Source organism: Lepidochelys olivacea (genome assembly GCF_965140295.1).
Source record: "Lepidochelys olivacea isolate rLepOli2 genome assembly, chromosome: 8".
Classification (NCBI taxonomy): Eukaryota; Metazoa; Chordata; order Testudines; family Cheloniidae; genus Lepidochelys; species Lepidochelys olivacea.
Genome location: NC_140418.1, coordinates 22,902,194 through 22,921,023, shown reverse-complemented (window position 1 = coordinate 22,921,023; position 18,830 = coordinate 22,902,194). Strand labels below are relative to the sequence as shown.

Here is an 18,830-nt window from a genome sequence, read left to right as displayed (position 1 = left end):
AATGGGTTTTCTTTCTGATGAAAATGTATATGAAAATGGAAAAAAACCCACAATGGTTATCCATGGAAATTTTTGACTTTTCATCAAAAACACCCAAACCCAAAAACTTCTCTGCTGAAAACAGGGAAAACTTTGCAGTTTGGATTTTTGCTTATTTGACAAAAATTCAAAATTTTCCACAAAAACTAGACACTTCTAATGAAAAATGTAGTTTAGTTCAATACGTGATTACACACAAAAAAACAGTTCTGATGGAAAAATTTCAACCAGTCTTAAAAGTGATGGGTACTAATATAAGCACCTAAGGCTTGTCTACACTGCCATCTAGTTCAGACTAGAGGGAGCGTGAATAGCAATGCACACCTTCGTGCTATATTGTAACACCCCGGCATTGATACTGCAGGTGCAAACATAAAAGTCCAGAGCTCAGGACTACAGCAGTATATTAGTTTTACCCTGTCTATTAAAAATACAGTACAGAGGAATGTATATAGTGTGAATCTATGTATTTAAGGTGTCTCAATGGGCACTCATGCTCTGGCCACTTTTGCAAATGTAGTTATTAACAGTTATGTGTCATTCACTTCAGTAGGATTTTTGGCTGAGGAAGTGCCAAATAAGATACTGATCCAGCAATGCTCTTAAGCATATGCTTAATTTTAAGCACATAAGTAGTCTTGTTGGCTTTAAATGGAATTACTCATGTGCTTAAAGTTAAGAGTGTGCTTAAATGCTTTCCATGATCTGGGTTTAAAGCCCAAAGGCCAAATCCTATGCACTTTATTCCTGGCAGGCGCCCCATTTCTGTCAGTGGGACTCCTCTCATGAGTAAGGACTACTGACATGACTAAGTGTGCTCAGAATGGGGTCTCTTGGGTATAAGCTCCTTTGGGGCACGTACTGTGTCTTCCGCATATTGTCTAGTGCTGAGCATACTAATAATGCTCAATCAATAATATCAATTACTAGCCTTTTTCCAAACAGGCTTATTAATTGTTCTTTCCCCTACACTCCACAGATGTCTCATCTACTCTTGGTCCTACTTTTGTTATTTTCCCTTGCAATCCCTCTGGAAGCGAAGTGGAAACTGCGGGAGAATGGTAAGTAGTCTGCATTTACTGAAAACTATCACTTGTTGAATAGTTAAAAACAAATGTACTAACAAATATGTTTGTGAATAAATGCAGAGTTGCATTAGCTACCATTCATGGGCTTATATTCTGAATTTTTCATGAGTATTTGGATAATTGCTGGGTGTTCATGAAAATATTCAGGAGTCCCAAAAGTTTCATGAAGTTTAGAAACATGATTATTCGTCTGAGAATTCACACCAGAAACTGCCTTATTCCCTATTCACTGTTCTCCCGTTTCAAGAGTTTCAGTCATGCAATCAGGAAGCAGAAACAGCATCTTGTGACTTAGGTGACAACCCACAAACAAGTAATGAAGAGCAAATAGTCAAAGTGAACATTTCACAAAAAAACCCCAAGCCCTGAAAATATTTCATCCAGAATGTTCAGAGCAAATAACTCTGAATACGAATTCATTCAAAGAAATGCAGAATCAGTGAACAAATTATTCACTCACCAGAAAACGGAGCTAAATTCAGGTGGTCATATTTAATCCCTTTACTCACATTGACAGGCACCTTAGTCCACAAGTATCCCTTAGTCCACAAGTATGACTTCGGTGGGACTTCACAGGGTGGAAGCTGGTATTCAACATGATTAAGAGGATCACTGTTTTGCCCATAATGAATATTTCAAACACTTCTGTTAATAGCTTTAGGTTATAAGACTATGCTGTGGTTTCCCTAAATAACATTGGGGGCTCTTGAAACTACAGTAGAAGCATTTCTGCCACAGCATAGAAACTACACATTTGTGTCTTTTGGTACCTCTCTGGCATTTCCTGGTGCCTATGCTTCTCGATACTCACAGGCAGACTGGCAAGCCTCTAGATTCATGTATTTGCACATTCATGACTTTAATAAGCAGTCTCCACTGTCCGATGTGATGAGATTCAGTGTCCTATTATTAGCAATGTTATTTGGCTTAAAGCCATCTTTTTGGAAATGCTGAGAAGTTCTCTTGGCTCATTGCTGGAACTGATGCTTCCTTCCAGCCTGAGTGATGCACTTGTAAGTTCAATTGTGGTGCTTCCTAAACCTCCAGTAAATGTACTCTGTGTCCACTCGCAGGGAAAAACACAAACCCAGTGGACACTAATGACAACAGGGGTTCCTGTATCAGTGGTAGAAGAGAAAGGGTAGCTAGGGCAATGGCTGTATTTGGGGAACTGGTGTCAATGAAAGTGCAGATGACGTTCTTGACCCTGGCAAGAATGAAGCGGATTCTTGAGTTCTACTGCTCATTCTGCCCCTGATTAGCTGTAGGAATTTAAGCAATTCATTTACATATATCTTTGGCCTTAATTGCTGCCCCCCACCACCTGGAAAAATCTAGCAAGGGAAGGCTGTAAGGAAGAAAAATCCACAAAGATTACTTAATGGAGTTTTCCTAAATTGTTTTGTGAAGGGGCGTTTCTCCCAGTCTGGAGTAAAGGGCTCCACAGAGTGACTGAGGAGTATTCAGAGAGTCATGACTATCTGTTGGAGGCCCTGTATCTCTGCTTTGGGATTATCTCTCCCCTAGCAGCCACTTCATTGGGACAATGCTGCAAGGGCAACCAGCTTTTCTGCAGGAAAAATTAATGCCGCATCAGGTTGTGGGGCTTTAGAAGGAAGCAATACATGCTCCTGGCTTTCCCTTGCCCACCTGCCCCCTCCCCAATCACAGCTCCTTCACACTGCAGAGATCTCTCCATGGAATCCAGAAGGGGAGTACAATGCTACAGAGGTGCTTCACCCCTCTTTCTGTGAGCAAAGACTGAGATCCAGTAGTCCTTACTCATCAGAGGAGTCCCACTGAAGTCAATGGGGCTCCTTGCAGGAATAAAGTGAGTAGGTTTTGGCCCTTGGGCTTTAAACCTGGATTATGGAAAGCATTTAAGCACATTCTTAACTTTAAGCACATGTGTAGTCATGTGCTTAAATAGTCAATGAGACTATTTGTGTGCTTAAAGTTAAGCATATGCAGGGAATGACTGAGCCATCTGTGCCTTGATTTCCCTGTCTGTGAAATGGGGATAATGACATCACCCGCTTTGCAGGGCTGTGACTGTGCCAAATTCTCTGAGACTATGGAAAGAAAATCACTTCTAAAATGAAAATAACTCTGATTGCTCATGATGTTTTGGATGCATTTCATATTTACATTTAAAATGTAATCTTGTCAAAAGACAACTGGGCCTGACTGTTGTTATTCATGCCAGTGGTGTTTTGCCAGTAGTTTCAAGGACAGCAGTACTGGGCCTAAGATGTAGTTCAATTTTACCAGCACTTTAATCTTGACTAACACCCAACATTTATTTCCCTATAGTTTATGTGATAGAGTCAGAGTGGACTCAGGAGGCACCAGCTGAAGAAGTAGAGCTCACCTGTAATGTATCTGAAGACCAATCTATGTCGGTCTACTGGATGAAGGATAAGGAAATAATAGGAACTGACAAGATATTAACAATTTCAGTCAAGGAATTTCCAGATGCTGGCAACTACACCTGTCACAAAAGTGATACCCACGAGATTTTAAGCTACTATTTTTTCCTTATTACCAAAAAAGACTCAAGTAGGCAAATATCTAAGTGGATTCTAAAAAGTTTTAAAGGTAAGGTAATAGGGCAATATGATGTTTTTTCCATGTACAGTATGTGCCATAACATCGCAAAGGAAAAGAGAACTCACTGGAAAGAACCACTGTGCATGACTAATGAGGTGGATTATAATCTTTAGCATGGTAGCTCTTCAAAGTGCTGTTCAGGCATTAAGGGGCAAATAATGCCCTCTTCTACATGGGTGCAGAGGTCCCCATGTGCAGCAGAACCAGGTGGATCTGATGTGCAATGCGGGAGCAAGATTTGGGGAGTTCAGCTCTGTATGGGGTTCCTATATGCTGTCACAAAGGATGAGTTGGGACCATGACTTTCTGATCCTTCCCATACGGAGTGGGGGAGTAGAGGAATGCTAAGGCTACTCTAGCCTCTAGGCTGGAGCAGCAACCATGGAACAGTTTCACAACATGTGGGGGAATGGCTGTTCTTCCCTTTGCCCTTGCAGCTCTCACCAGTGCCTAGCTAAGTCATTCAAACTGCATGCCGAGGATAGCATTTGCCCCTAACTAATTCATCTTCATAAAGCAGAGGTTACATGACTTAGCCTAAAACTGCTGCTGAGCCAGGATTAAAACCCAGAAGTTTGGGATCCTGGGCTCATGGTTAACACATTGGACAAAGATACATCTCCGAGAGCAAGCTATCCATCTTCTTGTGTTTCGCTTGGGCCACTAAACATTATTAGAAGGGTGGAAATTTTTCATTTATAGACATTATTCCTTTCCTGTGCATGCTAAAGTCATCTTTGAAATGTGTCGCAAACAGCACGGTGAGCAATCAGAGAAATGAAATCATTTGTTGAGGATATGGGGTTTGTTGAAGCCAATTTTTTTTAATAGATGGGAAATATCCTATAAAAAATGTGAACAAGCTCCGGGAAAAACAATGGCAACATAATCTCTAAGGGTCACTTTTAGACACCAGCAAACTTCCAGCCACTATTCAGCTGACGTGTATATTGTGCATTGTTTTCCTGGGAAGGGACTCAATATCTGCCAGTAGAATTTTGTAGAGTTACTGTTTTATCTTACTGGTCAAACAATTTTTTTTTTCAATCAATTTTTTCTCTCTCTTTCAATCTAGAGCCAAACAACATGACATTTTTAAAATGTGAGGCAAAGAATTACTCAGGGATTTTCATATGCTCATGGAAGACAGAAAATGAGAGTCCAAATGTGAAGTTCACAATCAAAAATCTAAAAGGGTAAGAGCTTGTACTTTCCTCAGCCACTTCATTAGGATAATAAGGCCGGAATACCCCTCTTTGTCAGCATGTGGAACGGATACTACAAAAATAGTTGGCCACCTATCACATGAACTGGACCGGGGGAAGGCCATTTTTATCATTTGAGAATGTGGACCAACACATTGGATATCCTCTGCAGGACAGTCCCTTCTAGGCCCATCACATTACTGCATGGAAATCTGGTCAGGAATTAATATAGCTTAGAAGTGTAAGAACTCCCATTGGATCTTCTCTGCAGATGCTGTAATGTAGCTACAGAGTGACTCAGGCAGTAGAACTGCAGGTGAGAAGGAAATGAATTTCAACCAGACATAGAAGCAAGTCATCTTGCAGCGTCCTTCTCGCCAGATCCATTGGCTGTATGGAGTTGGGAAGTCAAACACTATATGACCATAGCATTTGCCCTGTCAAGGACCCTGAGGGGAATACTATGAGAGAAACCTCTTGGGGATTTCCTACCTCCCACTCCCCTCCCATGGGTTTCTCCAAGGCAGGGCGTGCTCTGGCCCAGTGTTATTTTTATTTGTTAAAAGGGGAAATAAGTGCAAAGCATAATTTGCTGGATGCAAAAATATAGTCAAATTCTGGTAGCATTGTGTGGTGTTATTTCTTATGGAAACATACTCAACTTGACTTGTTTCCTCCAGCTGGATTTGGGAAAGGGGCTAAAGAGTGAAGTTAGACATTAGGCCCTCCACACTAGTCAATAAACAGTGGCATTAAAGAAGAGACTGTCTTTAATTTATGCCCAAAACTCCCATTGGCATGGGCGTCTCATGTACAGAAACATGCTATTTATGACACAGCAACACTATCTTGTCCGGTGACATGGTGTCATTGAAGTATCTGTAAGCAGCACTTTATTCAGAGCTCTCCAGCGTTTCCTTTATCACTTTCTGCTTTGAATTCAGAACTCAAGAGGATGCATCTGGAAGTGTAATCTGTGGAAGCCCTGTGTCTCAACGCTATGAACTAGAGACAAAGTACACAGTCAATTGTCAGAAAACCAACCACTGCCCATTTGCTGAGGAACACCAGCCCATTGAGATGTTCCTGGAGGTCATTGATGAGACACAGTATGACAACTGCACCAGCAGCTTCTTCATCCGAGATATCAGTGAGTGGATCAGAAATCAGCTTTTATTTTTAAGTGTATAAAGCTTGTCATGAATTCAGTGACCCTGAGTGAATGTCTGTTCAGGGACGACAGTGCTGATTAATGTATTTACTGCTCCAACAGTACCAGCTTCGCCACACTACCTCTGTGTCACCAGTGTGCCCGCAACCTCACCTGAGAGCTGAGAGGGATTAATGCGTGGCCCATGATAACTGTATTCTAGGCCTGTAGGCTTCCCTCCCTTATGGGAGTAAAGAAAAACAAAAACTGGACGAAACCAGGAAGCACCCACTGGGAAACTATAGGAAGTGCTCAGCACCCAGGCACCACAGCAAAGGCGGCAGGTGTAAGAGGTTTGAAACGCTGGGTGTGGCACATCTCCCTTTGAAGACATGCCGGCCCACAGCACTGGGAGCGTCACCGCTGCTGGAAGCTCCTGAGAAGTGAGGGAGCCACCAGCGCCCGGACTGTGCTCCGCCCCGAGGCCCCACCCCCTCTCAGTCTTTTCCCCCTGAGGCCCTGCCCCCGCTGCACCTCTTCCTGCCCCCACTCCAAAAACACCCACCAGCAAAAACAAAAGTCAGTGCCTGTTGGTGGAGGAAGTGGAGAAGCAACGTCTGTGTGGCATGTGCCGCTCCCATAGATCTCACAGGAGCCCCTCTCGTGCTTTGCATGAATTAGGAGTGCCACAGTACTGGAAGGGCCAGGCTGGGAAGGCAGAGACCAGAGCCAGAAAGCAATCACTCTCTGTGGCAGGCTCCCCTCTGAAAAGTGCAGATTTCCAAGTGAATATCTGCATGGGTGCTTGGAACAGCACGGACTGCCGATACATACTCCTGCATATCACTGCCTCAAAGGAGAGGAGGATCTTGGGCACACAGAGATAGGCAGATCAACCAGAAAGTTGCTGCTGAGTTCATCATGCTGCCATGGGAGAAAGGGAGGTTGGCCAGCACTCTGGAGAAGCAGACACTGCCAAATTAAAACTTTCCTTCCCTGTGCATTCTAAAGGTCAGCAAGGTTTGAGGCTGGGTCCCTTCCCTTTGTCTTCTGCAGCCCTCTAAATCCCTTCATCCTTGAGGGATCTTATAAGGCGAGCTCTGTAAAGGTATCCCTCTTCCACAGGAGAGTACAATATAGTCCCTAAACCTCAAGCACACTCTTGGCCTTTACTTTAATTTACTATGGTTTCCAACAGCTGTTTAACTGAATAATTAGTACTAATAAAGCACAAAGAGCTGATACTACGTAGCTAATGAATGCTAATGCTGTCTTTATTTTCTCTTGCAGTAAAACCTGACCCACCTGAGTGTGAGCATGTGGTCAAAAATGGCACAGTGACTTGGAAATACCCCAGAACATGGAGCACACCAAAGTCTTATTTCCCTTTGACATTTAAGGTCAACGCTGAAGGCGAGGTATTTGTAATAGGGAGTTCTCATTACTCTTAATGTGTGTATGATGCAGTCTTTTAAGAACTTGATCCCCTTCCCAGTTCATCTGCACAGTAGCATCCAAGTAACATGGATTGAAACACTGTGAAAACAGATCAGTCTCAACATTTCAGTAGCAGGTTCAGTGATTCCTTTATGTATCTGATCTAACCCTGTTGTCCTAACTCAAATTACTTAGTGATTTAAATAAGGAACTTTGTCAGAGTAGGATTGGCGGGTTTGTAGTTTGAATAATGCTTTGGGACCTGCTGCAATGAAAACTACTCTGTTAATATAGAAAAGGAGTACTTGTGGCACCTTAGAGACTAACAAATTTATTAGAGCATAAGCTTTCTGTTATGCTCTAATAAATTTGTTAGTCTCTAAGGTGCCACAAGTACTCCTTTTCTTTTTACGGATACAGACTAACACAACTGTTACTCTGAAACCTGTTAATATAGGATATTATTAGTATTTAGTGATGTTTTTCCACTGAAACACCCCCATGGCCTTTAATTACCAATCTCAGTCATGTGCTTGCAGCCTAGAAGTTGTTATGATATAACTCTCTAAACCATCCTGTTATCTCTATTATGCTTTCCTCTTTTACCCTTCTTGCCCAACCAATTGTTTGCTTCACCCAGCTGTTAAGTTGTAAGATCTTTGGGGCAAGGTCTCTCGTAAACTATACGTCCATGCAACGTCTCTGGGGCTCTAGCTTAGTTGAGGTCTCTAGATGCTAACCTAATATAAGTAAGTAAGTCTGCTATTGACATATTTTCCAAAGAACACCATAGAAGTCATCTACTCCGATATGACCTATCTCTACATATGAAAGATAATCATTTGTATTATGTCTTTGCTATTTGCCCAAACTTCAGGTCTCATGGTCAGGGATCTTTCTGACTATGAGACACAGTCAAAGTGAGTGCTCTACTTCAGGACTCTGCCAAGATGACATATCTACTGTCCAGCACTGGAGAACAGAAGATCTTGGTAGTGAGGTGGAGGGAGGAGTGAACAACAATGTCACACCCAGCATCGCACAGTCATGTTAGCATGAGAAAAAAGTATCTGTTGACTCAGGATTATTAGGCTCTGTGGATCCTGAGCTGGGGAAAATCCACAACCTTTTCCTACACCAAGAACAAAGACAGCCTAATTTTTGCCACACTGAGTTGCATGTAGTTTGATTGCATGTACACAGTTCAGATTTGCACAGAAGAGCTCTTGCTAATAGAGTAAAAAATCAATGACTCATGCTCTCACACTACCCAAGAGGCCGGAGGATAATTTAGTTTTTGCCAACTGCTTCCCAATTTCCAGCAGCACGTTATTAAGTAATACTAATTTTTAGGAAGACATAAAATAGATTTGTTTGCATTGCTAATGCACCTCTGCGGGTTAAACACAACAACTACTACGTGGCAACTTGCCCGCAGGGTGACACCAGAAATCAGTGGCATAGTTAGGAAAAGGACCAGCCATCTTCTGGCTCCCAGTCCTGGGCCTTGACCACAACGATATACACTTGTAGCTATGAATTCACTTAAGAATAATTAATCAGGAAATACACACAAATCTAAAATATAGAAGTATTAAATAAAATCCAATTATATAAAATATTCACTGAAATAAAAATTGAATATTAAAATTAAAGTATATGGTCAATTAATGAACTAAGGGCCTGTTCCCACATTCCCATTAACTTCACTTACAATAGAACCCTAAGTGCAAAGATTAATAACAAGATAATATCCATGTGGGGGCATGAGTATGGGTCTATGCTACGCCTGCTTTTATCCCCACATTCTGACTGACATTCACCAAAGCTTATAAGAGAAAATAAAGCAACCTAAATGATACTTATCCCACTTCATGAACAGACCTAACAGGTTAAAAGATTACGTACTTTAAGTAAAAAATGAAGAAAGTGCATACCAGCAGATGGAGCCATCTCCTTAGTTATGGTTCTTGGCACTGAGGAAGGGCCTCTTTAAAAATATAAAGGTGCATGCTAGCTTTACAAACACTCTTTATAGGAGCTGCATGTCCACCAGTGGAAATCACACTATGTAAGGACATGCCAGGGTATTTCAGATCAGTTTGAATCTACTTGTAATACTTTCCTTTCTGCAAAAACTTCCTCTTTGCTCTGATACAGCAGTGATAACTAATATGAGCACATATTCATTTTTGGCACAAGATCAACTAGATAACTTTAACCTGATGTTTGAGTAACTTCTGCTTGACTTCTTACAATCCATTGACTGGACTGTGTTTTTGTTCATAGTCTTATGATACTGATGAACAGTTCATTCGCTTTGCAACGACAAGCAAGCTAGACAAGATCTACGTCCAGGCCAGAGATCGGTATTACAATTCATCTTGGAGTGATCGGAAGCTCTGCAGGTAAAGCTCACGGCACCATTTATCACAGTAGCAGATGTGACTTTTGGCTACATGGGAGGAAGTGGAGCTATGCTAGCTTATTTTTCTCAGATATTGGAGGGGGGTGGTTACCCCTTACTACTGTCCTATTCATAGTCCTGAGTGAAAGAAGTTGTTTCTTGAAATATCTTTGAGAGAACAAGAGTCTATATAAACATGTGACTACAATGTCCAACACAGGCTAACATTCTCTTCCTCCAAAAGCCCGGGAGAAACAATTAGAATTAATTTACACTAGACAGGAAACATGTATCTAGGGTTCACCCGGAACAGTTAATGATTTAAAGTGTTCTCTGCCTAGCTAGGTATTTGTACTGTGTCCTTCCATGAAGTATCTGAGTACATGACTGCTGCTCATGCACTGCCAGAATGTTAATCTTTTGTCTCCCTCTAGTGACTGGTCTATATCAGAGTGTAATAGACTGCACTGGTGGACTTAGCAGGATCAAGTTATACTAGTAAAGTGAACTGGTGTGAGACAGATACAAGCTGCTTCAGTCTAGTTCTTTTGGGTTCATCAATGATAGTTTTCCAGTAGCAGCAGTCCTAGGGATACCCTGAAGTAGCGTTTCTTGCCTGTTCTAAGGGGATTCTAATTCTAATTATTTCCCCAGATAGTACCCTTTGTTTTGCTGAAAATGGAAGTCAACACTGGCAGGACAAAGACATGGGAGTGACAGCTCCTTCCATGGACAAAATAGAACAGGCTGGGTGAAAAATGGAAAAATTCTTTGAAAAAATTCTGCAGAATTTTTTTCTTTTCCTGTTTTTAATTGAAAAACACCTGGACTTCAAGGTGTTCAGGCCACACTTCTGCATCACATGTAAGCACTTGTGTAATGTTGGTCCCATGAGTAATCCAATTTAAATTAAATAAATAAAACTACACTGGTCACGGGCCAGATTGTCAAAGGTATTTTGGCGCCTTAAGATACAGATAGGCACTTCTGAAAATGTCACCAAGCACTGAAGTAAATTAAGTGCCTAACTTTAATTGAAATCAATGAAATTAATGGGAGATAGGTGCCTTGACTACTTAGGCGCATTGAAAAATCCCTACTAGGCATCTACCTGCATCTTTCAGCACCCTAAATACCTTGGAAAATCTGGCTCTATCTTGCAGAATTAGGGCCTTGGTGTTTCAGCAGCTGAGCCAGACTGGCATGAATTTAATGGGAAGTGAACTGAAAATGTATGCCTGGGGAATGTTAAGATAACTTTTGTCTCAATCTTCTTTGCCTTACTTTGTAGTAACCAGTAAGAGATTTCAGGGAAGTGACAGAAGGAAAGTCCCCAAGAAGAAAATGAAACAGACAAAAGACAAGAAGTTAAACATGAAACGGAGGAAAAATTGCATCTGAACATTATTAGGAAGCCATGACGCTTTTTTTTTTTTTGTATTAGATTAATATGATGACAATCATTGACCCCGCTCTTGTATGTACCCAATATTTAAATGGTGCCTATGGCACACACCAAGTCAAATTAACATTTATATTTATCAATTTTTTTGATATATTGAAATACTGTCTGCTATAATATTACATATTATAATATTGCATCTATATATTTATTTATGTATTTATTTATTTATTTGCTCGATACAAAATGTTGCAATGTCAGATGATGGTATTTATTAGCTGAATATTTTTGTGTGTTAATTTATACAAAAGGTGACTTAATGTGAGGACACGTTTTGTTATTTAAGTATTTATTATTTATAAAATCTGTTATTTAAATTAAAAATGCTTTAGCATGGAAATCATTGGCTGCATGAAGCAGCTGTGTATTATTGTATTTCATGGCCATATCCAACATCCAAACTGATGGCAGATATTTGAGCTAGAGGCAAAAAATAATAAAAGCTTACAGTCCTTGAAATATTAGCTGATGCATTTAGTCAGTTGTATTCCATGTTCCCTTACATCACATTGGTGTTCAGCTGGAGAACATGGTAAATGTTTTTTGCATGATGAAGCAAATACAGTCAGAGTATAAACCTTAGGGTTTGATCCAACTCTGACTGGAGGCAATGCCTTCATTTGGCATTCGATCACGCCCTGAATGATTTGTGTTCGATTATAAAGAGTACTGCTATTGTCTCTCATGGACGGAAATGGGAGTTTTGTAGGCTGTACTGCCTGCCTCATTAGCCCCACCTCTGCTGACTACAATAATTTTCAATTATGCTCTGCTTATCTTTTATTTGTGACAACTGGGCAGCCAGTGCATAATTTTGAATGGTACCTTTTTGATGGCAGCATTCATTCAGATTTACCACATAGTAGACAATTAACACACAGGGCATGTGACTAAGAATCTGCAATCAAAATGGATGTCAAAATAGAATATTTAAACATTTAATTATGATAAATGTTATGCATCTGATATTCAGAAAGTTGCTGCTAACAGATTTTATATGCAGCTGTTAAGTGTTTGACTAATATTTGGAGATTTGCAGAATAGTGTTTTACAATATTTTTACTTTTCATCTTATTAGCACCCCAAGGTGTGCTAGGCTCCTTCACAGAATCCAAGGGAAAATCTGGTCCCTGTCCCTAATTACTTACTGCGTAAGGCCCTAGTTCAGGAAAGAATATAAGCATGTACTGTATTCATCCCACTTAAGGCTTCTTCCAAAGCCTGTTGAAGTCCTAGAAAGGACTCCGTGCGTGGACACGCTTAATTTTTTTCTGTGTTTGAAATGAGTGGTGATTTAAAATATTTAAACTTTGAAATGGAAGATATCTGATATTTGAGAAATCAGTTGCTAACAGTTTCAGGTACAATATTTGCTGATGTTGAGGGAAAATATTTTGCTTTTGTTACTAATATTATTTATTTTAAGGTCTGCTTATAAATTTTTGTCCTACAAATGAATTAAAATGTATTTGAAAAAAGTCTTGGTTTATTCGTGGTCCTTTAGTATAAATGGTTAATACCACACTTACTATCCTAACACAGAATACAATTTGTTTAAAACAAACAAAAGGCAGTACTACCTCACAAAACGCACAGTCACCCTGTGGAATCTGTTGCAAGAGGATGTTGTGCAGGTCAAAACCGTGACGGGGCTGGAAAAATAACTAGATATGTTCCTGGAGGATAGGTCCATCAATGGCTACTAGCCAAGATATTCAGGGATGCATCCCCATGCTCTGGGTGTCCTAAGCCTCTAACAGCCAGCAGCTGTGAGTGAACAACAAGGGATGGATCATTCAATAATTGTCCTGTTCTGTTCATTCCCTCTGAAGCATCTGGCATTGGCCACTGTTGGAAGATAAGGATACCAGGCTGGATGGACCATTGGGCTGACGGAGTATGGCCATTCTTACATTATGTTAATTCATTACCAGTTCCTCCAAAACAGCTTTTGTTTTTCTGCTGCATCAAAGACCCTTTCGTAGCCTACAGGATTCCACAAGACTCCACAGCACAGTGACTGCTGGTAGTTAGCAGTCTGCTCCAGGACCCTGTTCTGCAGATGGAGAAATGACTTCTGAATCTCTCTCTTTCTCAGGGTGCATTGAAGTTCATAGGCTTCTGTGGTCAGACTTGTGACTGAAACCAGGCTGATATGGATCTTGAGGTTTCTCTTGTTACAATACTTCAGTGTTCCAGCTTGACGTGACCTTTGTTCAGCAGATAGCCGGGGTAAAACTCTGGCCCCATTGAAGTCAATGGGAGTTTTTCTATTAACTTCACTGTGGCCAGGATTTCACATATGGAGATTAAGGGCTTGATCCCAGGAAGGACCAGACAAAGGTTATGATACTGTACCACTGAGCCACCATTAGAGTCGGTGAGCATCAAGAGTTATGATCCAATAGGGTGAATTAAACTGAGGGGTCAGGCAGTCTAGGATGCTGCTGTCCCAGCTTATGCCACAGAAGAGTGAATAGCTGGTTATGAGGAATATCATTTTCTTAGATCCTTCAAAAGCAGTTCTGTCAGTGACTGTTCATCACATGGCTCTTAAGCACAATTTGAATATGCCACTGCTTCTGGATGTAACTAAAAATTCTAAAATGGTGGCTGTGAATATAATGTACCTTATTTTCAGAAATAGCTGAGTAACCCTATCATGTTGAAGTCACTGAGCAGGGTATGTGCCCAGCTCTTCCAGATATCAGCTCTATAATTTGTATCATGGTCTCTGATGACTCATCGATAGGGTGACTATACATCCCATTTTGGCTGAGACGGTCCCTTTTTTAAGCCTTGTCCTGGCCATCCTGACTTTTTTGGCAAAACTGGGCATTTGGCCCATTTGTTCTTGCCAACTAATGGGACAAATGCACAGTTTTGCCAAAAAAAGTGGGCTGTGACCCCTAGCAGGTGCAGAGGATTGTGCAGGGGGAGGGGGCATGGGGGAGGGAGAGGCAAGCGGCAACACCAGGCCTGTGTGGGAGGGAGGGTTCGGGAGAGTGGCTTGGGCCAGGCCAGCTCCACATGGGCAGGTGGCAGGGGGTCTTGGGCCAGCCCTGCATACAGAGGGGGGCCTTGGGCTAGCCTTGTGCAGGCGGGCAGCAGGGGGGGGCCTCAGGCCAGACCCACACGCAGGCAGAAGGCAGGGAGGGCTGGGTGGGGGGGGCTTGTGCGGGGGTGGACGGGAAGTTGGGCTCGGGCCCAAGTGGTGTCCCATTTTCCCTTTGGGAAAATATGGTCACCCTAGTCATCGAAGCTCTTTCCAGTTTAAAGAAGAGAGTTATTAAGCAAAAATGTCTGAGACTAGAAAGTGTAACATCAATAAGAGGCACTCCTTAACTATATGTAATACTTCTAGCTCTACTTATAATGCTTGGCACTTACATAGCATCTTTCGTCCCAGGTTCACTATTAAATATTAGTATATATTTGGTATCCACCAGGGCACAATCAAATCATACAGAAGCATAAATAACATAATGATGAATAAGTATTTTAAAACAATTTACAGACCAGCTGGACTATACTGAACTATTTGCCTAGGATTTTATCCTTAAGAGAATCGGAAAATACAAAAATGAAATTAAAACATCAGCTCTTGTTTCTGCAGTTGGCTTTGCTGGTACTGAAGGGCCAGCTAAGTCTGGCATGGATGGAATCCTCTTCTGCCTCTCAAAAGGAAAGGATCCTTTGATCCTCCCCAGGGTGTGGAAACAGGGAAAACTGATCTTCCTTTAGGCAAAAATCCAAATGATTCAGCACAGGACAGTTTCTTACGAAATACATAATTGGATTCTCAGACCACTCTATTCCTAAATTTCTTTGAGCAAGGCTTTGCTACTTAAGGCTCTGATCCTGCAATTCATGACACATGGGCGGACTGCTGTTTCCACCCACATGCTTCAAAGTGCAGATCTACACACAAACTTGGACGAATATAAATAACTGAGTTTTAACTCACATCATTTGTTATTTCTGAATGTACTGAGTGTACTCTATTAACTGGGTGTACACAGACTTATATTAAAACAACAAAGGGTATGAATTCAAACTGATTTAGTTATTTTGGAACAAGGTGGGGTGCAGACAAGTTGTAAGTTTTTATTTGCATCACACCACCAACTCCTTCAAGCAACTTGCAGTCCCCAATTAAAGGCACAGCCAAATGAGTGGGAAGCATTCAATACAAATTGACCCTTTCTGGAATGCAGGAAGATAACATCCTCCCACGTGGAACAAAAACGGAACTGCTAAATTAATGCTTGTAAGCAGCATACATTTGTTATGTTTGACTTGCAGTGTACAATAACATCTATTAACTATTATGAAATGTGCCACTTATATGATGTTCCATACACCTGTGTTGTGTATATAAAATTATGACATACATTTGCTATATATAAAATACATACTTCCTGTCTATGTGGGTTTGTCAGATCATATCAGACCCATTAGAGGTGATAAGCTTTCAGTCACTGAGTAATTTCCCTCCCCACTCCCAAGATAATAAGACAAAGGGATAAGAAGGTAGGAAAAGGTGATATACTGTAACAAAAGTATAAAATTATGAGACAGGTGCCCAATTAAAATAGAGCTACATATATTCCAAAAGCTACTTAGGGTAAAATCTTGGCCTCATTGAAGTCAATGGCAAAACTCCCACTGACTTCTGTGCGGCCCGTATTCCACCCCTAGAATCCAATACAAATAGTATGTTTACCATAAATTTCAGGGCCAACTATAGATATGATAATGAGACCAATTCAGATACCTCTAAGAAACTGTCCCAAATAAATATGCACTCTCATTCAATTCCAAAAGATATTTTTTCCCCTGGCTAAGAGCCCCCAACGAACCTAAGATCTCTCAGACCTTTCTAGGTTTGTAATAGTAGTTAGTGAGAGTGAAGTATTCATTTTTATGCAGCTAGCAAATGATAAATCTAAATGACAAATGTCACTAGTAAGATCAGCTGCACATGAAGCATACTGCTGCAGCCAGGAAGCCTCTTCAGAGTCCACCTGCTGCCTAAGATGAAGCATTATTTGAGTAACATTAATATATACTGGTTGGTTTTACTGGCATTGATTCTAATAGGTCTTCTCATGTGCTTAAAAGTACACGTGTTGTACTGAATCAGGGCCATAATGGATGCCGTTAGAGTTAGCTTATAGCTGTATTAAATTTTGAGGTTTTGCATCTTGACATTATCTCACTTCAGAAAGTGAAAGAGACACAGACCTGCTTTAACAATTGTATTTCAAAATTCAGGGAAACTCCAGAACCTAGAGGATCCTTCTAGATTCAGTTAAAATTAACAAAGCCTTGCCGGTTACAGAACTTATACTGCAGGCATGTACTGTGCAGTGGCATAGAACAGGAATATGGAATTTTTGCTAGGGTAAGATAAATATCCAAACACTAAAAACAAATCTTTAGAGGAAACCCCCAGTCCCACCCTCCAAAATGATCCTGTCTTTCCTTCCTCCTTTCCCACAGAGAAATCCCCACCTCACTTTCTGTCCCAGTTCAGAAGATTACAAACAAGTAAGAATATTTGTATTTCTCCCCTGCATTCATTGGATTAATGTTGTCGTTGCATCAGCCAGCAGAATCCAGAATTCCATACGTGGAGCAATGAGGCAAGAGGACATAATGAAATGGGATTGAATTAGGGAGATTTCCTCATGCCCAAGTGCCGGAAAAGCTGTGCATTCTCTCAGGCTGCAATTTCAAAGTTTCATGGCATTCTTGAGTGCCTTAGTCTTTCTTAAAAACTATTCATAAAATGACCACCTTCCATTTTCCCCAGGCTTTGCTTATGTTGCCTAATGTTGCCCCATGTCAGTATCAGAGAGGGATCAAAGCAGAAAACATTTATCCAGAATTCTGCCCAACTTTGAGAGATTCATTAAAAAGGAGACCCAGAGAAGGATCCACTCTCATTCCACCTTTTCCAAAAACAAAACCTGTTGACAACGTCAGTAGTAGAATCCAAACCAGCATTGATTTTAGTCAAATCCCATCCTTTGAGAATGTATTTTACAGGGATGTGCAAAGAGACCAAAACTCAGAATACAGAAAATTTAGGACTTCTGAGAAATTCAGAACATTTAAATGAAGATGAAGCAAAAGGCAGCAGAAGCAAAGCAAATTTTGCCTCCCTCTACCTGCTGTTTGCTACATAGTGTTTCTGTCCTTCTCCCCTCTAAGTAGGGAGTTGGGATCTGACAGGGTCTTTTACTTGCTCCACACTTTTCTAAAATAATCAGGAGCAATAATGTCAATTCACAAAACAAAAGGCCTTCAGGCAAAGCAGACAGCTTGTTGATCAATATTCCTATTGATCTCTGTGCTCTGCGTATGAGCACAAGTCAGTAGGACCCATGGTCATCTTCCACCAAGGAGCATTTTCAGTTTGGAAACGTATTCTGGGGTTTGTGTGAACTAATGGCAAACTGACTCTTGCAATGGTAAAACCCCAAGCCCTACTGTGACATTCAGGGATTGGGAGGGTCTTCTTTGGATTATACTGAATTTGTGATTGTGCATAAAGACCTCCTGTTTTTGGGATGATGTGCCCATGTAATGCCAAAGGTCAAGTCCTTTTTTACTGCAGATGGGCTCAAACCCAAATATGGGACCCAAACACTCAGTTCTCATTGAGCTTTGTGGAAGTTCAGATCCAGATCTCAACTCTCCAGCTCTGCTCCATCTGGAGTTTATACCAATATCGTAGAGCGAAGGGAAAATGATACCCATTCACCAGCAAATCGTTACATTTTGATTTATTTTAAGAAGCCCAAATGATGCACCATTTGTTGCACTGGAAATAATGAAGATTCAAGGAAGTGGGGGTGGAGGGGGGGTGTTGCAGAGAGAAAGTTACCCTTAGTCTCCCCCAGAAGACAACATTAGATAAGATGGTGAATATACTGAATAATTTGGACAGTTTCCACTTCATCTATTAGCTCCTCTTTAACGTAGTGTGTTCCTTCACCTGACTCACATAGTGATGTTTCTGGTCCTTGATTTGACAACTGAAACTTACTAGCATCAGAATAATGAAATACAAGTATAGAATGGTGAGTACTTCTGTGATGCTCTTGTTTCCATGCAAATGGTGTATTTGTGTAAAAAAACCAAACAATCTTTTCCCAAACAGCCAGGAAAACATTCCTAAAGAGCGGATAACAAGCGACATGAACAAGGTCAAACCAAACAACTGTTCAGAATTCAAATGACTGTTTGTAGGCAGAATATTTGCGGCATTCAGCCAAAATACCAGGCTTCCCAAGCTCAAAAAAAAAATGAATGTGTGAATTTCACAGGCCCAGAAAAAGAGCCACATTCCATCATTTCTACCCACAGCTGCTAAACTGAACTCATTTCTCAAATTTGGAGACACCAAATAATGTAATCATTA

The 18,830-nt window shown here is 41.0% G+C and overlaps 1 protein-coding gene across 1 annotated transcript; it reads left to right on the top strand.

Moving 5' to 3' along the window:
• Positions 1-1,018: 1,018 nt before the first annotated feature.
• Positions 1,019-18,648, top strand: IL12B (interleukin 12B; the record flags this gene model as incomplete). The annotated part of the gene is made up of 7 exons (XM_084637961.1): positions 1,019-1,100; positions 3,441-3,686; positions 4,813-4,933; positions 5,887-6,092; positions 7,383-7,510; positions 9,819-9,937; positions 18,570-18,648. The coding sequence occupies 7 exons, from the start codon at positions 1,019-1,021 to the stop codon at positions 18,646-18,648; spliced, it is 981 nt and encodes a 326-aa protein (XP_084494087.1).
• Between the last annotated feature and the right edge of the window lie 182 nt (positions 18,649-18,830).